The sequence below is a fragment of the Dromaius novaehollandiae genome, chromosome W, assembly GCF_036370855.1.
Source record: "Dromaius novaehollandiae isolate bDroNov1 chromosome W, bDroNov1.hap1, whole genome shotgun sequence".
Lineage (NCBI taxonomy): Eukaryota > Metazoa > Chordata > Aves > Casuariiformes > Dromaiidae > Dromaius > Dromaius novaehollandiae.
In genome coordinates this window covers 66,737,799-66,761,144 of record NC_088130.1, presented here as the reverse complement: position 1 = coordinate 66,761,144, position 23,346 = coordinate 66,737,799, and the positions used below count along the sequence as shown (strand labels likewise).

The window sequence follows — 23,346 nt, the reverse complement described above, 5'->3', positions numbered from 1 at the left end:
TGATAACGTAATGATCAATTTTTATTAAGTGCCCTGATGCGAGGTACCACCTACCTGTCCTGACCAAAGGTCAGGGCTGTTAATGTCGAAACAGCCGTCCCAGTACAGCCTGTGAGCATCCACCAGGGATTCTGGATGAAAAGCCCCACTAAAATGATCATCCCGCTGAGAGGGTTGTTGACAAACATCACCTGAGAGGTGCCTCGCAAGATCCAGTCCACGAGCTGAACCATTAGGGGTTTATCTGAAGGAGATCAAATAAAAGCCCTAGAGATAAGACATCGTTGCAGCACTCAAAGCGCACTCACTTTACAGTCACTCGCTGGCTGCAGAATAGGGGCGATGTATCAGCAGGACTGTAAAACGGGTCTCTGATTTATTACTGCCTGAACATATTTTGCATCTGGCACTTGAAAGGCTAACAGGGATGGACTGGGCACTGCTATGAAGTTTGTGGAGGGATTAATAAAAATCGGTTTATTTATGGTGGTCAGAAATAGTCTTTCTTGCTTTGTAGATTGCAGAAGATTCTGCTACAAATTTAATGAGGTAGCAGACCTACTTCTGTGTATAATTCAGCTGCAGAGAGGGACTTAGGCAAAGACTGAAACTAGTTTGTGTATGTATAGGGAAATATGAAAAGAAAACACTTCTACTGTTAAGGAGAAAGCTAGAGACTCAGAATAGTGAAGCACATCATATATAAGAAATGGGGTCAGACTGGCAAAGATGTTTACTTTCCTAAAAATGGACTTCAGGAACTGAAGAACCTAAATTAAGAGAATAGTTACAGTTCTGACTGTACTCAGTGGAAAGAGGCAGCTTGGCCTATACAAGATGGGAATTGCTTTCCAGAGAAGACTATTGAATCCGGACAGAGCAGAGGGAAATGGGTGCTGAGCTTGAGTACTCAGGTGAGCACAGAAGGGCGGTGGGATGTATGTGGGGCTGGGGGCTGCCTGTTGGATGTTATCTAGCTACGGTGTTCCTCGTGATTTCAGTGTGCAGAGAAGGGTCTCAGCAGCACTGCAATAACTCCTTGCTGCTGATTCTTCTACTGCAAATTGACTTGCTTCTGGGAAGAGTGTAACCTTTTCTGTACTGCTGTGTGTTATTATGCACACTAGGAGTATTTGAATGAGAAAGAAGCTCTGTTTGCACGTAATATAGCACCTGTTCCTGTAATGTGTATATGCATCTTTCATTCATGTTCTTAAATATTAAAATTAATTGAATTACTCACCTACATTAATAATATATTACTGACTAAATTATTAATATGGCATGGCACAAAGTGTCAGACTACTTTTTAATCTGAGCAGTCGCTTATTCCTAAAAACAACCTCCCTTCTCTTCCACTTCCTTTCTATGTTGTATTTGCACCGAAGTCTCCAGCCTTGTTTTCTGAGGGCAGTAACCTGGATAGAGGAGCTCTGAAGAGCTGGGTACCATTCTGGTCGCTGGCCTCCTCAGCATCCCCCAGCACTTGGTGCTAGCTAAGGGACTGCTTAGCAAGCTTCCTCCAGGCTCTGCATTGTTGGGGAACTAGACAGGTACAATGAGAGAGGAAGGTGTTCCTCAGAAGTGGATAAAGGACTGGGCTCATTTGAAATAATTTTTACTGATGTGTGGTGTTGAGCTATGAAATATATCAGCAGCACTGTTGGTTTCAGACACAAGTATTAGCGGTAAATATTCAAATATAACTAGTAGGGAGAGGCAGGAGGCTTTTCAGGGCACTGAGTAACAAAAGCTGTCTGCCAACTGTGGACAACCGGAGTAAAGAAAAAGAAGGAGGAGAAATCCTCCAGCGGTTGGGGATCGCATTGCGGGCTGGCCAAGCTCCCTGCCTGAGGGCATCTTGGCTGCCTCCTCCCCAGGGATAGCCACTGCACAGGCAGATGGTATGCAACTGTCTCTTACTCCTCTTATGTTGTTGGAGTTGTACTGTTAATTCACCCAGTCTTGACAGAGGACCCACAGTCTTACATGACCTGTCAAAGCTCCATATCCGTAGTAATTCTGGGTAACATGCACCATCTGGTCATGTATTGTTCCTGCCTGCACAGTAAAACTTGGAGATCAGTACTTGCTTTGTATTTTATAGCTACATAACACCCACAATGCTTATTGTTCCCCCAAGGCTGGTAATACAAGAGCATTTCCCTGCACAGCCGGGAGTCAAGTCCCTGCTGTCAGCCCACACATGGATGAGAGGACACTCATTGATCCAGAGCATTTACAAATGAAACCAACTCCCCAGCCCTGATGTGTAATTCAGGGCACTGCTATAAGAAACATGATGCTAATGACACATGACTGATTAAGTGTAAAAAATTTCTTTTCTCTCTGCTAAATTATGTGTGTGGTCATGGTAAGGGCAAGAGGATGCAGTAGTATTTTCTGAGAACTAAATGATTTGGGATGAGAAGGCAGAAGTTCCCAGTGAGCTCTGACCATACCCCTCTACTCCCTGTGTTAGAAAGTGCTGGAAGTGTTCCTCGCTGGCTGTTCCTGCCTGGAGAGCCCCAAACACAAGCCATGTGCTTACCTTTCATCCAGTCTCCACATTCTTTCATTTCTCCTGTGAGATAGCTGAAAAGCTGATGGATTTGCTTTCCACTTCTCCGCAGCAGGTCCTGGGCTCTTGGCTCCTTCTCCGCATACAGCTTTCTCTCACTAGGGCTTTCAGCAACAACAATTTCTCCAAGCTCCATCTCTTCAGGCTGAAGAGGGAACTGTAAATCACAAAGTCTGTGCATTAGAAAACCTTTTTGGTTATGCCTGGCTAGTTTCTGCTGTAGTTTAGAGCCCCACGATGATGTTCTTAGTCAAGGAGGAGACAATTCAATAGAGAAGAGACATGTACATGGCTGTGACCCTGCCTGAACCACTGCCAGGAGCCATGTGTGCTATGGCCCATGGCAGTGGTGTGACTGCTGCCATTGCCATCTCCTAATTTTGGAGATCAGGGTCTGGATGCGACCAACCGATGTCAAGGAGCCGTGGCACGAAGCTGCAGTTGGGAAGGGGGACACAGTTTGTAGGTGTCCCACAGCACTGCACCCTGATGCAGCATGCGATGGGCTGCTGGTAGGCTGGAAGATGTATATCTGCCACACAGCTGACTGGTACCTGCATGCTGACCAGTGCTGCGTGGCCGGGTACGGCTGCTATCACGGATGCTGAGGAGGGAGCTTGCTGTGATTCAGCTAGGAGAGAGCCTGAGGGACGTGATGCAAATTGCCAGTACAGCAGCAGACAGTAGGAGATGAGAAAATACCAGAGGAGACGTATTCCTCTTAATTCTGAGTCAGTGCTCTTGTATATCACAGCAAATCTATGGCCTCCCTTGGCTCCTTGTTGCACATCTGCTTTTGACCATCAAGAGCAAACTGTGGTAGCAGCAAAATATTGTGCTGAAATCCACATCCAAATGTGGCTCTGGACAGATGATCCAAATGGATTCATGGTTGTATGCTCTTTAATTAGCAGGTGAATGTCCAGGCAGGATCATGGGATTATTAAACACCTAATTGCGATTGCAGGGATCTCTTCATTAAAAAGCCCATTAAGGCATAAACCCTTAAGATAAAATATACTGCACTGCACCACACCCCGATGAGCGACGCTGAAGGTTATTTTTTGCAAAAATGCTATTGCACTTGCCAGGGGAGTCTGGCATCAGCTGCTCTGTGGTTTTGCTTTGATTGTTTTGGAGCTGTGTGGCCCCGCTCCCAGGTGTTGAGCAGAACTGGACTGTGCTGCAGAGCTTGCCCTGCGTTTCGTGTACTGTGGGCACCACCTTCTGGTGGCAGTCTGGTTTCTGGCAGCTTGGACAGGCTGGCTGCCAGCAGAAAGCCTGTAGCAGCAGCAGGAGGGATGCCTGGCTGGAGGGAAGGATATTCTGCAAGGAGGAACATTGACAGACAGGTAGCAAAAACATCTGTGGTTCTCAATGCCCAAATAAGAGGGCTCTTGAACATCACCAGAGCTTTTCTGTTCACTGCAGGAAGAGCAGTGTTCAGTGCAGCCCTGGAAATGCGTCGCGCAGCTCTTGTTCTCTAGTGCTTTGGCTCTCTCTGCCGGCAGCTTGTCCCTACCGCAGCAATAGCCTTTGTAATGACCTTGTGCACAAGCATCAGCTTCAGACTGGGTGTACTGACAAGCAAGGGAATTAGGTGTACCTGTAAAAGGTAAACCAAACCTGTGCTCAGTTTGCTTGATCCTAAGGGAGTGGCAGATTATAGAAGGCAATGAGCCTTCTGTATTTGTAATAAATAACAGATGTGGTTAGACAAGGAGTAGGCACCGCCAAAACCATGCTCCTCTTCTGCTGCTGCTGTCTTGTGTGGTCCTGAGCAAGGCAGGTTCCCAGGTTCTGCCCAGATGCACTTAGTGCAGGAGGAAGAGAGGAGCAAAAGAAGAGAAAGGCGATGGCTTCTTCTTCTTTTTGCTTATCTGTAATCTGATTCTGGCCAGCAGCTGAGTCAAATCACTGGTCAGTTTAGAGCAGCCTTGGTGACCGTCATTTCTGGCTAGCTGCTTGTGGCTCTGAAAGGCTGCTTTTGCAGCCAGGAGGATATCAGTGTAGGGGATACTGAGCAGGAGTCTCCTTTCTCCTCCTACGTGTCTCTTAGGCTGAGGGAATTTGCTCATGGTCAAATATTCTGAGTCTACATCCCTGTGAGATAGGAGGAGAGCAGGTCTCACTCGGGAATGAGGCATTTGTGCCTGAGTTCATCCCACAAACACTTAGGTATGTAAGATGTCTCATTGCCCTGGGCTTCCTGGTAGTCGGTGTGGATTTAGGCACCTTCAGGTGGGATTCAATCCACCGTAGCCCCAAATTGCCCCTGGAAGTTCCCATCCTTTCCAATGACTGCAGAGGAAAATGGGTAAAAACTCAACCTTGGTGCATCAAGCAAACACCTCATGTTTGTTGGGAAGGACGAAGGCTTTGGAGGTCAACAGCACAAGCAAGGAAGAGACTCCAGAGCAAGGCTCAGGCAAGCACATAGAGAGGGTGTCACAGGGGTTGTTTCCCCTCCCAAACTCTTACTTTACATCACATTTAGCTGATGTTGCTGGTCAGTATTGCCTGTTTTGTTTGTTTTCTCACACTCCTTCCAGGAGACTTCTCCAAAGAGTTTAAGGGTAGAATATAGGGTGGGCTTGGACAGCTGCTGTGGCACCCACATAAAGGAGGCTGGGACATCTCATGGGACTGCGAGTCATGGGGATGCATTTGCAATGAAAGGTAGTGGCCCCTCTGTTGTGGACAATATTCACCACCAGCAGCACAGTGCAACTGTATCCAACAGGGAGAAGTACTGAATGGTTGTGTCTATGTCTTCATAGCATCTGAACATCTTACAGTCATTTTGATCCTCGCTAGGAAAAATTACTGTTCTGTTTTACAAAGCAGAAACATCACTGCAAAGCTTCTAAAGCCCAGATTTACAAGAGTGCCTAATTCCCACTGAAATTGGGACCTATGTATTTTTAAAATTCTGGCCCTTTCTCACATAATTTAACTTTTAGGTGTACAGTGCAAAGCAGTCACGTGAAAGCCCTTTGCAGTCAATACAGGGAAAGATTAGCACCTCCGGAGAGTCATTCATGACTTTTTTTCTTCCTTATACACCTATCTTAGATGTGAACAAGGGGGTGCCTCTGTCTTTCCACTGGCTATAGAGCCTGGTTGCTCTAGTTGCTCAGCCTGGTTGCTGAGACTTTAGATGGCTATTTTTAAGTGAGAGACATTCCAGCCTAAAAGATTTTGCCAAGGTCAACCTTGAAGTTTATAGAAGAGGGATCTGGAGTCCCAGGCTAGTGCTTTAAATCACTGAGCCATCTGTAACAGGCCTGTAATCTGCATCAAGAAGCAGCACCAAAGCTATGGGGCTAAGAAGAAATTATACTCTTTTCCTATGATTCCTGTTTGCTATCTCCCTATGGATGAGAAGGGAACAATCTCTGTGTAGAAGAGAGCAAGCTAACCCACCTCAGACAGGAAGGCAACCTGGGACAGAACTAGAGGAGATGGCTGAAGAATTACCAACTTTTTACAGAGAGAAAATGTGCAAAAAGAGATGTGGGGATGCTGCAATGCTCGACACCGCCGTGGTGGTAAACCATAGGGCCCTGCAGCAGAGAGGCTCAAGGGCTCAAACAGCTAGAGAAGGTCCTTCAGGGATCTCTGCAGGAACATCACCCTGGAAAGACAGTTTCTTTGCAGTGAGCACCTGCCAGTCGATAGGCCTGTACTCTGTGGTGCAGACTCCATCCTCCATGAATAATAGAAAAATCTTTTGAACAATTGGCTAATTAGGGCTAATGAGAGCCTGAATCACTTATGGCACACCTAGGGCTGATGGGGAATTTCTTGAGAAACGGGCGTTTTGTCAGCAAACACTGATTCATGAGTGTGGTAATGAGCTGTCCTGCTTCGTATGAACATTTCTCAGGCTGCGGTGTAATACCTGGTGGTTTGGGCCCATCTCTTGATCCAGCTGTGCCCATGCATTTCCGAATAGACTACTGGTATAGCAGTCTGTAGTATGCAGGATAATGACAGCACAGAGATTTGAATTTAGGCCTCTTAGAGGTCTCAACTCTGGCTTGTGTTCCTTGAGAACATATTCATTGGGTAGCACGGTAACACACCCTAAAGAAGTGCTTGAAGCCTAGTGAGACTGAGGAGTTCTCGTATTAATGTTGTATGATAGAAAACTCTGCAATTCCCACACTGACCTGCAGTTTGTACCCTCCATCGGTTCACTGGTGCAGTGCTGGGCCATGATGCGATTTTAAATTTTATGGAGGGAGGCCAGAGGACAGCTTTCACCTGTCTTCCTGCAGCGATCTGGCTTATTGTATGGCCCCACAAAAAATAACGGTACAGTTGAGTGGGCCATGGACAGTGGGATGATGTGGGACCAGGGAGGTGGGTGATGTGTGAAACTTAAACCAGCTTTTCCACTGGGGAAGGTGTGCTTGGAGCTATGACTCTAGACTTCCACTCTCTCTACTGTTTGTATAGGCAGCTTAGCCTTAAACTAAGATATCTGAAGCCAAGCCTGGGCAATCGTTCTTTCCTCCTTTCCTAGTATTGCAAGCCTGTGCTTTAACCTCCCTCCTCAAAGTGAAAATCCTGGCTTTAAAATTACAAGATATTTAAACGAGTCCTGGGTTTGCATGTTCATTTTCAGGATATGAGTCTTTTGTCGTCGTGTTTGGTAGCTTTCCCATGTAATCACCCAGGCTAGAAACTTCAGTTCTTTTTTTAATGCAAGTCCCATGGTATCACCTGACTCCAGGACACGGAGATTAAAAGAAATCGGCAGGGGAGCCGGGAAGGCTGAAAGCACAGAGGTGATCAGAAAAAGTTTTGACTTCAAGGGATGTGGCCTCACAGGGACTTGAAAAGAAACAGTTTGTAAAAGCACGTTGCTCTCAGAGCAGACCATAAAGAAATAAAAAAGAAATCTGTAAAGAAATACAGTGTACAGCTAGAAGGCAAAACTTTGGGATGGTGACAGAATGCTTGGCTGAGTCGTAATGATTTTACTGAGCAAGGCTCTACCAGGGATCAGCCCGTGACACTGAAAATAAATGAACAAAGTAGGGCATTTCAAAATAGTCACCGAAGCTGAATGTAATACAGTTGCAGAAAGCAGGTAAAAAAATGCTTAGCCACAGACTTTTAAATAAAAAAACAAATCCACATGAAAGAAATGAAATACTTAAATAAACTTGTTTCCTATCACAGGCATTAAATGAACCCACGTTCCAAGGCAGTTCTGTCATATCTGTATAAACACAACTACCACACAATAGAGTTAGCAATCAGGGCAATTTAACTTACGTGGCTAAATATGACTCTTACATCCTAATTTAGATACTTGGCTTTTATGATGTGGTCTTGGAGCCTTTCTGTATCTTCCTTTCCAATCTGTGCTCTATATAATGCAATACCAAGCTTAGCTCCAAGGAGATATTTTTCTGTACTGCTTCTTCTGTCCCCTCCACTGCAGCAGTATCTCCCAATCTGACGAAGGGAGGCACAAAGTCTATTTGTTGGGTTGTCCTAGCCTCTTGGTGAGCTGGTGCACTGATGCAGTTCATGTATGGATCGTACATATATATGTATGTGTGTGTGACCATGGGGAAGGAGGGTTTGACTTCCTGCTTTACCACAGGTCTCCTAAATGATCTTGGTAGAGCAGGATTCCTCTCAATTCCCATTAGCCATCTAAAGGCTTATAGTTTTGACTCTCTCTAGTCAATGTAGAGAGATGGGTATTGTCCCTGGGGCAATTCACCCAGGTATGTCCATTGACGTTCTCATGGTGGGATAGATTTCCTTCCAGAGATGTCTGTGTTGTTCCTTTGGCTACGCAGAAAGACTCGGATGGGATCTCTCTGACACAACAAGGGCATCTCTGGTGTGGGTGTCTGTATCTGAGCAACTTACCCAGACTCCCACCACAGTCAGTGGAGAGCTGGGCAATAGACAGGTCTAGAGCATGATTCGTCCCATCTCATCCTGCGCAGAGGAATCATGTCCTAAACTCTGTTGCATTTGTTGTCTATAGTGGGGAAAATAACCAGCCAGCTTAGATGTAGACAGCTGCACTGCATACACCTAGGGAGGGGGGAGATGAATCCCAGCTAAGCGACTATCCGAAGATCATTCAGGAAATCTGTAGCTGACTGGGGAATCAAACAAGGGCAAGTTAGTGTTTGAACCAAGTGCCTAATATATAAAGAATTTTCAAAATGCAAACTGTTTTTTTAATAATAAAAGTAGTCAGCCCAGGTAGATATTTTAAGACCCAAAAATCCTGTTTTCCTGCATATGGTTTCAGTTATAAAACCAGAGGGGAAAACAAATAGAGAAAATATGAAATATAAACACTGTCGCTTCTAAACAGAATGTTTTTCAAAGGTTTCCATGAGGTGTTGGCTGCTCTGCAAAGCAGACTGTAAAACAACTTTACAAGCCACATTTATTCTAAGAGCTCCACTTATTGAAGTACAATTCAAACTCTTGTTCTGCGGGCCAAGTTCCATAAATTAAACACTTGTCCAATAACACATACCTCTCCACTTGGATTCTCTGTTTCTTTTTGGCTTTGTATGTGTGTCTCACTCTCTTTTTTTCATCCTTTGCAAATGGAAACAAAAAAGGTCTGCTTGTTTTAGGAATGAATTTAAGAAATAGACCAGTAAAAATAAAAATAAGGAGAGGAAAAAGAAAACAGATCAACGTTTTAGTCCAGCTGACTCAAATGAGACTTTCATTCCATTATTTTACATCTTGATGACACTGATTTAAAGCTGAGGCTAAATCCACAGTGTGAAGTTGCGTGATGTCTAACCTCCAGCTGGAGTAGTGGCCCAGCTCTGCTACGATGCCCGAGAAGTTGAGTGTTCAGAGAAACCGGCAAAACGACCTGGGTGCTGAGAAGAGGGGTGGGACCTGTGCTCTGCCTTCAAAGAGAGTTCAATTTCCCTGTAATCAGCCTTCCTTTAAAGGGTTACGGCCTTAGAGACGTGACTATAAGCAGGACCAGCCTTTTCTTACAAGAGAAGAGACAGGCACATTGCACTTTAGCTGGAGAACTGGCAGGGGAGTTAAGAGAGATTTTCAAACAGCCACCTTGTCTGATCTGGAACAGGGATGTGTCCATGGACATGCCAAAGAAAGCCCTACTTCTGGTCTCTGGAGTCAGTGCTCTTAGGCTCAGTATGGTTTCCCTTTCCCATCTGTCACCATCCTGTCTGCCCCACATGTAGCTCTTGCTTTTCTTTCAGCTCAGTCTAGAGCCTCACATCCAGGCTCTGTCTAAATCTTGCAGGTTCTGTGTGTCTGCTGAACATCCCTTCTTATCTCTGGGGCCACCTATTAAATGAGAATGATCCTTCTTAGCTACCACTGTGGTTTTGGGTCTTATTCTGTAAGGCTTGAGTGTGACAGACATGGACAGTCAAATGTTTGAAGTAGCAGTAAAAATTACTGTTCTTGGTTGGAAGCTACCTTCTGCCTAGCTGAGATACTGTAACTGATGGTGGGAAGGAGAGGATGAGGTGCTTTTAGCACATTTTAATGTGGAAGAAACCATATTTAATTTAGCTGCTGCTCAAGATACGATTTTTGGCAGCCTGTTAGTGTTGTAATGAGGTAGGAGCAGCTCTTGTGGCCAGTCCCAAAGGCTGAGTAAGGGGTCATTACTCCCTCTGAGAGGCGGTGGTTAACAGTCCAGAGTGATAACTTCTTAAACTGGCCTTCTGATCTGCAAAGGCAGATGTGAACAAGGAAGATATCTCAGTGCAGCTGAGGCATGTGGTGTTCTCAGCCCTGGAGCACGGAGGGCAAGGTGGGGTTGAAGGATCCATGTCTCCACCACTGATCTGCCATGGGCAGAGTGGTCTGGGACGTGTAACACTTTACTTTAGACCAAGGCCAATTCCACGTAATGCAAAGGGGAAATAGAGAGGAGGAAAAGTGTCAGGCTAAATACACCTTTAGCAAGGAGACCAGCCCAGTATGAGCAGAGCTGTTGAATGAAACCGTTATGATGTTCATGCTATAAATGCTTTCTTTTTTATTTGAAGCTAGCTGTAATCTGGTTCATGTGGCTTAATATCATGGCTGATTGGAGCACGTTAGCTTCACTTCTGGAGCATACCTTTTGGTTTAGTTTCATCCGAAAGAAATCCACTTTGCATGGTCTGAGACCACTCTGGGGTGTGAACTGAAGCATATTAAGGAGAGGCAATCGGGAGATCCATTTCAAAAGTGTGCTCCAGGTCCAAACTAAAATACTGATGCCATAGGTGCACACTCAGAGACCTCGTCTGTACTATAAAGAGTTAGTTGGTAGCTGTAGCTGTAAACCCTCCCACTTGGATTCGGTACCCCGTACAAATCCTGGGGATTGGCAAAAGAACTTCATTTTGGTGTGAGTTACACCAGGGGTTTCGCTAGCATAGCATGAAAAAATCAAACCTCTCACCAACAGAACTGCGCCTGTAAACGTTTTAACGGCGGTAACTATCACCCGGCGTCCGCTGTTCCTGGGCCAAACCAGCTGAATACTGGACTGTCTTTAACAATACATGGTAGACCACAGACTGTAAAGTGCTAGATGCTGTTCACAATGAATAAAAATGTCAGACCTTGGCCAATATTTGGTTAAGATTTGAAGGAAAACATACAGTGTTTTAATAGGGTAACCATAAAGGCATTTCTCTATATAGTTCACATCGCGTGTTCTTTAATAGAAAGTTAATGGGGATTTTCTTTCTTAGATAGCAACAATTTATCGTGTGTTTCCCTGGTAACTACAACACCATGAACCTTTCTTGAAAACTCTGTTGGGATTCCTGCTATGTTAGTAGTATAATGAATGGTAAATGTAAAGCAAACCTATTGAATCACTTTATTTTAAATTCTGGCAGAGACATAATTTCCCACAGTTCATAAACATTTACAAAAAAGGAGTTTACATGTAGAAAACCAGTTGTTTTTATCACTCAGATCAAAGAATACATTTATCTGGAAGTACAGATGCATTTTCAGCCAGCTTTTGAGAAACTCAGGTGACAATCTTTAAGAAGCTTCGCAGACTTAATACTGAACCTTTGAAGTCTGCAGCATTACTCACCTGAAAATACATTCATCACTTCTGCTCTCTGTTTTGCATGAATCTGAAGTTTACACTTCAAAGATTATAGACGACAAGCCAAATTTCCCGAGCTGCTAACGGCACTGGAACTTACTGACTAGAAGAAAATGAAATGTAGGGCACCTTACAGGAATATAGCCGTACCGGAGTGCTGGGTTTTATATCCAAGCCTGCGCAGATATCTTGCTGTTCATGAGCAAGACGAATGAAGCTTGCACACGGGGAAGTGGCCTTAAGGCTTCTGAATGCGATGGAGGGATTCCCATAGCGTTAATGGCCTTTGTGTCAGACCCCAAGATGGAGCAAGTGGAGAGGAGCAAGAGTTGCAGGTGATCATTTCAGAGCTGCCAAGTCTCCTGGCAGAACCTGGCACCGCTCCATGGCCCCGAGTCCGTTCTGCCGCAGCAGCTTAAGTCCAGAGTTTACTTGATGGAGTCTGGTTTTCATCTCAGGATTTATCCCTTTGTAGTTAATAGAATACCACTAATATAAGTGAGAGAAGGGTCGTATCCATCAGCCTCGGTGGAGCTGCTCTGGATTTGCGCTAATGTACGTAAAAGCTGCTCCAGGCACTGCTAGCGATGGGGGCTTGTCTGCTGCAGGAGCGAGCTGGGTTCCTGCAGGCTACTGAACCAGTGCACCTTCCACTGCAGTCCTGCACCCCCTTCCACCAGTGGATATATCTGCAGGCCACATCTAGGTTACTAAGTATATCTATTTATAGCCAGGCAAAGAGTTTGATGAAAAAGTGGAATGCTGTTTTGCAAAGAATTTCAGAATTTTGAAATGGGGTGCTTTGCTAAAGCAGAATGACCCCCCCTCCTTTACAAAAGTCTCTAACATAAAAACTTGAAAATTGCTTTTTTTTTTAATTTTGGATCTTTTAAAATATTTCATGTTGCTTTAACCTTTTAAAAATACAGTCTAACCTATCTGTAATAAGAGGTTACAGATAAAATGAAGTGTGATTTTTAGAATGGAAACCTGGAACGCTAAAAGCTGAATAGCATTAACGTTTTTCAGGAGAAAATCACTGTTTCCTGAGATTTCCACATTTCTGTGGAGTTCTTTGTTTTGTGGCTACAAACTTTTTCCTCTGGTGTTTTGTTATTGTGCTCTGGGAACTGTAATATCATATAACTGCAACATCATATGCCTTCTACCGTCAGAAGACATCTTTGGCATATTTTTGGTGGTCAATGTGTTTGTGTTTAAGCAGGATGCTGGAATCACACACAGAGTTGTGACAAGGATCTGATAAATTTGAAAGCATGTGAAACCTGAATAAATGATATTTTTAATCAGAGGTGAGTATTATTTATCAGAAATTCAAAAAGTTTTTAAATTCAGTTTGAGTGCTTTGAGGGTCAGATAACAAACGCAGAAATTAGTTTAATCCTAATTCTAATGTGAAGGGCAGCATGTGGTCCAGGACCTCTGACTGCTGTGGCAAAGCTATTAAGCAGTAGGTTTGTGGAGGAGGCAAAGGAAATTTTCATCCTCCCAGCAGACACACCAGGGAGATTGTTCATGGTCAGAAGATATTTGCTGCCTGCCACCGAGCTTGCCCTAACACGAGCAGGAGCTACGCACGCTCTCGGTGGTTGCCCTGCTACGTTGCCTCCTGCTTCCTTTACTATAACCCTCATCTTTGTTTCTCTGATGGCTGATGCACAGTCAGATTTCTTGGTTTCTCGTGCCTGCCTGCCACCGCGCTCCTTGTGCAGGCTCGGCTGGCTCGCTCGCTGCCCGTGCACCTAGGCAACATCAGCAGAGACGTGCAGCGGACCTCCCCTTGTCAGCGCGGGCCATGAGCTGTTGAACCAGCCCAGTGTTGGACAAGTGCGTGCATGTCAGATTTGTACCTTGGGAACTTGCTTGACTTGTTTCTCCTTGATAAATTCCTCCGCTGCGTACCTGTCATTCAGCAGATTGCCTCGTGCTGTGCAATGAGCAGACAGCAGCTCTGTCTCCTACCCCTTGGACTGTGAAAGCATCTGACAGGTTATGCTGTTGTCTGGGCAGAAGAGGTTATGCCAAGCAGCCTCCTAGGTTTTTACTAATGGAGGGGATACCACAGCTCTGAGCGGGACCGTGCCAAACCAAAGAAAGATCAACTCCGGGTGGGAAAGCAGGAGAGAGCAAAGATGGAAAATGGACGATTCTGGGCCTGTGGTGTTCAGTTTTGCAAGGCCCAGGAGATGTATGCTTCATTAAAGTAGGGTCTGTAGACCTAGACAGACATATCTAAGGGTCCATCATACCAGGGTCCTAGGTAGATGACCTTCCCTAGGTCGCTCACTCTGGACACCACGATGCGAGTGTGCCTTGTGTGCTGGGTAGGCAAAGGGGGATGTTTCTAGCTTGCTCTGAGTCCACACTGTGTTGTGTCAAGTTTCAGTTTCAGCCCTCCCCAGAAAGATGGGGTGATGTTATCACTGGGTGCCAAACTAGGCTCCTGGTGGCGTTCACCGGGAAATAATGAAATGGAGGAGTTATGGCTTTGAGAGGTAGTAAATATGTATCCAGGCACTGAAAATCATCCTTTCATGGACATTTGTAGCTTGTTATCAGAAAGACTGGAAATATTATTCCTATGGAAAACATTGTCAAAAATATATATGTATCTCCTCTTTTTTTTTTTTTTTCCCCCCTAAAGAAGAGAGAGTTTGGACCAGAGACGAATGAAAATGTTGAGGAGGTCCGCCAGCACCAGAATCTGCTTTTTGTTTGCTGGAGACTTATCACCTGAGTTGTGGACTTCAAAATATAGCCAGGGTTAGGATTTGTGAAATTCAAGGCTTCACATCTCAGTTTATTGATTTATCTTTTCACGCAGAGGGTGATTTTTCCGAGATGAGAGTTTGCCTTGGCTATGGTGGGACCTGGGGCCAGTGGATGCCTATTCCCTAGTGAATATTGGGAGTGGGGTTAGTGCCTAGGGTACAGTGGACAAGTGAGACTAGGATGTGTGCAGGCATCTACTCTAGCTGAAACACTGATGCTTGTGAAGAAAGGGGTGGGAGAGCGGTAAGAGTATTTTGCCAGACCTACTCCTGTGTTTCATTTGCAAGTGTGAGTACTGTAAATAGACCTGCCAAGGGCTGGATACATGCTCAGGTTGGGCTTCCAGAGAAGAAGGGTTGGAGAGCCAGGATTAGGTCAATGCTCAACTCATCTAGAGGAAAGGAAATGAGGGAGTGGGAGTTGGAGACAGGTTAGAGTTAGGGTCTGTGAAACATGGAAGCAGAGCCAAAGTCGTAGCCAATTCCTGCAATTCATACTTTGTTATTTGAGTGGAAAGAGGTGAAAATGTGGTAGTAGTGTCTCTGCATGATGTATTCCCAGCTGCAGCCCATGCATGTGAATAAAACCCCTTTCACTCCCACAGCTGGTGCGTGCGTCAGTTTGAATGGCTCACCCTTGGGCTGGGCACCCTGGGTTGTCTGAGGTTTAAGATTGGTTGCAGGTGCAGAGGTGATTTGGGAGAACAGGGAAGCAGTCTTGGGATTATATTTGAACTTTTAAAATTTGTTCACAAGAGATATGTTCAGGATTTTTACAGTGTTTTTTTTAAAAAATGCTGTATTCCTAATTTTTGGTTATCAGTGTGCGCCTTTTATTGTAAGAAGCTAGTGTTGGCATAGAGTTATAGCTGTGAAAAGGATTGCTGCAGAATGAATATTAGGGTTGAATTTTGTTGATCCTATGGGGGAAAGTTATGTGTTGCTCCCAGCTGATTTGGTTGCCTTACTCTAAATTTTTGCATGATATATATTCCTAGCACAGGCTAGGCTTAGATTAGGTATGGTTTCTGTGAAACTGGTGGTTACAGAGCTAAGGTTATTTTCAAATGTGTTACTCCTATGATGGAGAATATTGGTATCAGTTTATTTGAATGCCTTAAGCTAAAGTTTTCTGTGGCGCTTTATACCTTTTTCATTCCGTATATTATTGTTCAAATTACTTTTAGGGGATTTGAAAGGAAGCATTGCAGATCCAAACATATTGCTGAACTTTGGCACTACTGTGAAGGAAAATGCAGTTCATATCAGCTTGTTTTACTCTCAGTGCCTCTTCACACAGAAGAATCTACCTTATCTATAGCCAAAGTTAGATTTAGGGCTAGTTTTAGTGTAATGCTCCAAGTGCAGCATTTTGTTTCGATGAAGGTTGCCTGTCATGTGGAGGAAATGGCTAACTAGAATCAGCTTATTTAAGTGCCACGTTCTTAGGCTTGTGAGACCTTGAGTGCCTTCTCTGCAGCCAGTGCTTGGGTAATGTAGGGTTTATGAGACTAAAGGATGCATAACGAGGTTTATAATATGAATTTGCCAGTTGTACTGAAGCCAGTGCTAAGGTTGGGATTAGTTTGGAGGGTCATGAAAAGTTGAATTCGAAAGCCAGGGTTTTGGCTGACGTTTGCCAGTTGCGAAGAGAAAAGCCGAGGGCTGCTTCCACTTGATTTGAATCCCTTAGTCCGAGTGCCTCATTGGGAGCCAAAGGCAGGGTTAGATTTGGGGTCAAGATGGACCCAGGGGTCCTTGTTACGGACCAAAATACCTTGCACGAGGCCGCTCTGGGATTTCCCGTGTTCCTAGGAAGAGCTGAAAAGCTATGGTGATACAGTCAATGAAAGAAACACGCTATAAATAATGTTGCCCTAGATGTCAGGTATTTCTCCTCTGAGCCACAGATTATGTTTTCCACCTCTACAGTACAAGCAAAATGCCGCGGCGGAGCTCCCTGCCCCGTCACGAGGGAATACTGCTTTCCAGGCAGGGTATCGCGAGTTCCCATCGCGAAACGTTGTTCGCTCTTCCGCTTTTGCTGTTAGGGATGATGAAAGAACACCTACCGCCGAAGTTAGCAGAGAGGTTTTAGTAACGGTCTTAGAGCATTTGAAATTCCTGGCCAAAATGTTTGTGGAAGAGTAGAAATATCACTTTGTTCTGCCCTATCAGGGAAGAAAAGGTTAAACCTCTCTCTCTCTCTCTCTCTCTCCCCCTTAGTATGTAGAAGAATATTTTTTGAGAGGCAGATGCATTTTTACTGCGAAAAAAGAAGTTTCAGGTCACTCCGCATCTAGAAGTAACAGCTGTATTTAGTAGAGTACTTTGTCAGAAGAAAATAAAACAGAGCAAATGCAGGGAGGGAAAAATCAAAGAGTTACAGTTTTGATGTCTTTAAAGCCTACTTTAGCTAAATTCAGCGATAATTTTTCAAAGGAGGAAAAATACCGCAATAAAACATTTATTGTGTTTGTGTGCTTGTTTTCATTCCTTTGAGAGAAATGAAATAGTTTCAGACTGATCCAACGCTAATTTTTTTTCTTAGTTTTTAAGTTCAGGCATTAAAATGAAAAGTCAATTATTTGCACGGTTCTCATTGTAGATTAAATATACTAGAGAAAAATGTTGTAAGATCGCTTTTTGGACAGCCTGACCCAGTACCGTTTGAGAAGACATCATTTGGTTTAAATGGACATTGGCAAGGTCCTTAGTAAGCATGTGAATGATCAAAGAAAGCCAGACATTTGAGAATTAAAAAAAAAGAAAAAAAAAGAAAAAGATCTGAGTGTGAAAGGCCCTAAAAGACATGTGTGAGAACTAACTCATCGGCATGGCTTGTTCTCAGACCCATTTGGTGGAGAATTGTTGAGGCCTGAGGCACAAAGAAAGATGTTTGGGCAGCAGAAGCCAACTTGGAGGCTGTAAAGTGATTTGTTTCTATTTCCTTGTATCAATTTGAAAAGTCAAGTCAGCTTAACAGCTCTGAAATAAACACAGTTGGGAGTTTATGTGAGTTCAGGATGGCGTAATCTGTGTGTTTTGGACATGCTAGGGGAAGGACAAGAAACATTTGCAGCCAATTTGCCAACATGTTCCTCATCTGACATATCAACAAGTTGGTTGAGGTAATGGGAGAGATAAGTGTTTTAAGTTGTAAATGCTTAAGAAGCTGAGAATCTGGAAAAGGGAATTAGTTTTGAAGTTCAGCTGTCATTTGCAGCCAGATACATGGGACGGGATTTGGCATTGCAATTCCTGCCTCGTAACTGCCTTGATGCACTAAAACTAATTGATGTGAATCATAATAATGATCGATCTGTGTATCTTGCCTTTGGCTAACAACGAAGCTCTTCACAGGATTGCACCCTTTATACCATACCATACCATACCATACCATACCATACCATACCATACCATACCATACCATACCATACCATACCGCACTATATACTGTAGGTATCTCAGCTGCATCACCAGAACTCAAGGGCAGCAAAATCTACAGGGTTTTATTAGTACGGAGCTAATTTTTCTTGCTTCTCAAAGCCTCTTAAGTATTCTCTCTGCAGGTTATATCTTCTTTTGTCTCTGGACTTTCTGATCCTGGTGGTTCTTCCATTGCCTAAGGCCTCAGTCTGCTCTAGAAACAACCATATCCTGAGCCTTGGAACGGTGTGTGAAGGGTCTGGTTTTCCATTTTACAGGTGGGGAAACTGAGACTTGGACTTGGGACGCTTAAGGCTGGCATGTTTGCCCATGAAAAAGCCCAAAAAAAGAAAGAAAAAAAAGGAGCTATGTCTCTGTCCTGGCAACTCCGTTGCAGTATCCCAGGAGGTGCATTCTGCCTGGAGTCACGCAGACGGCGTGGGGCCCCTTGGGCCTCCTACCGAGAGCTCGGCCACGTTGAGCGGAGCCTTGGGTGAAGAGAGACCCCTCCAAGCCCTGGCACCAGCTCAGCCTGACGCGCTCCCAGCTGCAGCCTCTGCTGCGGGTGGCCCTGCATGGGCGTGGGGGCAGCGGGTCCTTGCCTCCCTGCCCGCTCGGATACGGCCCCGGCGTCATTCCCTCCGGCGCTGCCGGTTATTGGTCTGGCAGCACACTTTGGCCGTAGGCCCAGTCCCGTCTGCAAGACTGCTCCCGTATTTTCAGTGTATTACTGAATCACGGCTAATAACTGATGAAATTTGGAGAGGCCAGCACAGATAAGTGTCCTGTAAAATCTCTGTTTTAAAAACTTAAGTGCAGTTTAAATACCCAGGCAGTCTCACGTAGAAAGTTGCTGGGGTTTCAGTGTTGCTGTTGGTAAAATGAGTTTCAGGTCTTTATTATGCAATCAAAATACTTGAATCACCACTTGAACTAAATGAAAGCTTACTGTGTGTGCATATAATTGTTTTTCTTACTACCTATTACTTGATTGGGGTTGGGTAAGGTTACCAAAAGGATTAAATTAATTCTCTCTGAAAGTTATGCGTTATGAAGTAAGAGGTATAAAAGTTACATTACATATGGCAAATGTCTTCAGGGTTTGGTTTATAGACTTGTTTATATTTTTATTTTAATGTTTATTACCTTCTCAGTGTCATTTCCACTTTTGCATCTCCATGCTCATTACACTTTTATTATCTCTTTTATAAAATCAATGGCTGCAAACCAGAGAATTTTGTTGTTGAAATAAATAAATCCAAATATATCTATACATAAATTAAATATTGTGGCTATGAAAGGGACTTTTCCAAAGTCACTAAGCTTAAACTGAGGCCAATTAATAGCTGACCTTTCATTTTTATGGACCATGGCATGCAGCACATCCATCTGACTTGGCACATTTGAAATTATCCAAGTGATAGCTGAACTGCACTGAAAAATACATTAGAAAAATTAGTGCTCATGGAAGGCAACAGATCAACAGCTTTAGAAATCGAATTCTCATGAGCTAAATGCGAAATCCATGGCACTCAGTTATAACTCTTTCTCTTGACTTCAGTGGGTTCTGGATGGGGGCCTGTAGCACTGTGGTATATACTGCCATTTCAGGGGCTGTGCAGATTTTAACTGATAGTTACCCACTTTGGATCTCAACTGAGGCATGTTCCCACACACCCTGAGAGACCTGTGGGTGGAAAGTGCTGTCCCGGAGCAAGAGAAATCGGAGTGCGGAAAAGCAGCAAGTCAAAGTGATGAGGGCAGCAGTGGCAGTGCACGAAACAGCCCCTGGGCGACTGAGGGCCACAATTTGTGGAAAGGACAACGCTGCCTTAGCTGAAGTGTGTCCAGACACAGCCACTGCACCAGCATTGGGGAAATGCTGTTCCTGGTCGAGCACATAGGATATTTATTATTGCTGCTATTAGAAAGAAGTTCCCTGGCTACTGAGGCAGAGGGAAGGAGGAAGAGGTGCTTATGAACAACTCTGTAAATAGATAACTATTGTACCCATGATCACAGAAGAAGTTTATACTTTTTTATTGCTGGAGAAAGCCCTGTCACTGTCTACGCTGACTAGCTGAACAAAGCAGGGAAAATTTTCTGTACCAAGCCCACAAATTCTCTTTGAGCTATAATGTCACATCTCAGCAGATACTCAAACTAAGCACAAGGATTTGCGGTGAGGCAGAGTCCACCATGTCCTGGCCGTTGACCACATTCAGAGCGGGGTGGGCTGAAGCACGAGGAGCAGAGCCCAAACCCTGCAGGAGTTCAGCCTGCGCTGAGCACAGGAGGGTCTCAGCTCTGTAGAAGAGCTGGTGGCTGTTTCTTCATCTCACTCCAGCTGCCAACATTTAGATACTCCTTTTCACTCATGAAGGTCTGCCATTCCTTCCCCAACTAAGGACTGGTTTGAAATTTCCACCATTTTGAATCATTGACAAAAATAAGATGGTTGGGTTCCTCCTTCACACCAGTGATGTTTGGGCTACATGACTTTGATTTACAGTTTCAAGAATACCGTGAGATCACGAGTCCTTTTATTCTGTTACTTTGACTTGTATTGTAGAGTCTTCTAAATGCTTCAGGAAGCAGATCTGAAGCTCTTTCTTTAAGCATAGGAGTAGTCTTTTTGGAGAGTATGGTGAGAAATATCTGGGCCAGAAGTAGCTTAGCTGTGATAGTACAGCGTTCTGAGCAGGTTAAATTACCTTTCTGAGAGGGCAAAGGACACAATAGCTTTTGCTTTAGTGGGATTCCTTCAGTGAACCAAGTAAAAGAATATGGCTGTTTGCAGGAATAGGAGTTTAGCTTGCGTATCTGCAATACAAGTGTGATTTCTGCTCATAAAATTAGCTGATACTTTTCAGCCACATGTGGCCTCTGTTCTCCATAAAAATATTTTTGTGTACTGTCTCCATTTTTAATAACCTTTATATTCTTTATGTCATTTTGGTGAAGTGAAACATATCCCTGTGTATTTTAGGTTTGGGTGTAAAACTAAAAAAACTCACTATATACATAACTGTAGTCCTGGGTCATCAAGTCCATTTCCTGATTGCTACCATGCAACCCATTTTATAATCCCATACCCAGACCCACCTTTGTCCATCCAAAAGCCAGCCAGGTTCCTTCCCCCAGTGTTTCTATGGAAAGGGAGTTCTAGATCTTCATTAAATTTGATGTTAATCTTTTGGTTCCAATTTTCTCTTCTTCCCTCTACCTGCCAGTCTTTTCTAGGCTTAGTGGGAGAATTGGATGGTGGTGGTGAGACTAATTGCCTTCGTAGAAATAAGTGAATAAAATTAGCCCAGTGGTCTGAACAGTGAAAATGTAGCATTTGGTAATACTCAGGTTTCTGGTGTGTTGAGATCTTACCTATTCAGCCTACCCTGTATTGTGTTCATGTTTTCCCATCTGTTTGTCTACATCAATCTTTTGTCTCATTTCATATTTCCATCCAAAGCTATTTTGAAGCGGGGCAGTCTTTCTGGGTTGAGTATGCACAGAATCTAGCCCAGTGGGATTTATGATTAAGGCTTCTAAAGGAACACAATATGAATAAAAAGAATAGTATGAATAAGACTAGAGAATATAATCAAGCTTGGAATAGAACATCTACCACAAAGTCTGTATCTAAAAATAGAACGCCACAAGCAAGAGAGGCATTCGGATTCATTCAAAGTGTTGTTGTTTTTTTTTTTTTTTTTTTTGTCATTGGGGTTTGCAAGTGGGCAGGGGAACTATATTTCAACTAACTACTATTTCCACTTATAAATTTTCTAAATGGGTTTTTTAGGAAATAACTAGGGAAGTATGCCTATCCCTGCTACTCCATGGTGAAACCCCCAATGCAAATTAAGCAGAATGCCAGTAACAGTGTGCTCTCTCTGAGTTGTCTTGCTGGAGTTTTGCCTGAGGAAGTGGAGTAGATTTTAGGATCTGGCTTCTTGTGTGGTGGGCAAAACATTTCATTATATTTAAGCAATGAACACAGTGTTCCTTTTTAACAGTGCTATTGTTGTTGGAGAGGAACAGGAGAGATTGTGATCCAAAATACCACTGTTCTTAAACAGGTCTGATATGAAGTAATAAATAGCTGTGGCTGTTGGTGGTGACAATTTATGGAGCCATTGGCTATTTGTACCAAGCCTAGTGATAAGTGCTTGGCCAAGTGATGTTATTTGCACAGTGGTAGCACTTGGTGCTTTGACCGTACAGCTGGACACTGGAAGGTGCTGCACAAATGCAGAACAAAATGCAGATCATTCCTGCTCCGAAGGGTTTACAGTCCAAATATAATAAGGTCGGTTACTACCTGTGGATATGTACAGCTAGATAGGAGCAAAAGGAAAGAGCAGATGGTCCACTGACAATTCAATGGTCTCTGTGAAATAAATTTAATGGTTCCGCTGAGCGTGGTGATTTGGGAAGCTGTGTTCCCCTTCTCAATTTTAATTTGGGATTATTAACTGTAGGTATTGTCAAGCTTTAAGCTTGTGTAGGAGGGGTCTGTCTGCTGTGTTTGCTCATTTTTGCCATTGTGGTGGTTTGAAATTCAAAAGAAAAGGAGTGCAGAGAAGACTGTAAGGAGCTGTTAAATCTTCGTGATCTTCTACTTACATGAAATCACTAGTCAAGTAAAGAGTAGGTTCTTGTCAAGAAAAAGCGTTCTGGCTGGATGAGTAACTAAGGAGAAATGTGATCATCTGGTGACCTGACCAGGGGTAACCTGACAGAGAGGATGAAACTGCAGAAGGGAGGTATCTCACCAGCCATTTCATAGGCAGGAAGCACAAACAAGAGGTACACTTATTTGGAGGAAAGTAGGATCCTGGCTCCATGGAAGGACTTTGATCCAAGTCCAAACTATGTAGAAATGGTGAGAGACCCAGGGCTTTGAAAGGACAGGGACTCTGTGTGATCCAAATGTGTGCATGCTGGTCACATGTCACCCCATAGGACTTGTCCAGAGGTCTGTCCCTGTCAGAAGGGTGGTGCAGCTTGCACTTGGTATTGGCTGATGGCTGTACCCAGCAGGGGCTCAGGTAAGAGTGGGAAGGGTAGGAGAGACCAAGGGCCTCCCAGATTTGTCATTGTCTTTTCTCTCAGCTTGTTCACGGATATCCAGTAAAACATTCCCAGACCATCTTTTGCACGTTCCCTTTGAACAGCCTTCCATGCCAAAACGCAGAGAGCAGTAAATGCATGTGTCCTGTAGCTGCCACTTTGTATATCAAATTAGTAAAGCCTAATAAGTCCCCCATTATTTTGTTGCACTATGGAGAATACAGGTGCTTTTTTGCATAACATTTTCACACAACACAGCAGGAGTTGCACTTTAAGCCTAAATGGCATGCACTTAGTTATCTAATTTTTGCATGTTAATCCTCTCAAGATGTCTGTTAACATAAACCTCATTAATTAATGTT

General features: G+C 44.0%; 1 protein-coding gene across 1 annotated transcript in view; it reads right to left on the bottom strand.

Annotated features, from left to right (window-relative positions):
• LOC135324488 (urea transporter 2-like) overlaps nucleotides 1-23,346 on the bottom strand; it is a 320,822-nt gene that overhangs the window by 38,921 nt on the left and 258,555 nt on the right. The window contains exons 5-6 of the mRNA XM_064500982.1: nucleotides 2,552-2,738; nucleotides 55-244 (exon numbers count right to left, since the gene is read on the bottom strand). Of these exons, the coding sequence (XP_064357052.1) occupies nucleotides 55-244; nucleotides 2,552-2,717 (356 nt within the window). The 5' untranslated portion in view covers nucleotides 2,718-2,738. The remainder of the gene's footprint in view (nucleotides 1-54; nucleotides 245-2,551; nucleotides 2,739-23,346) is intronic.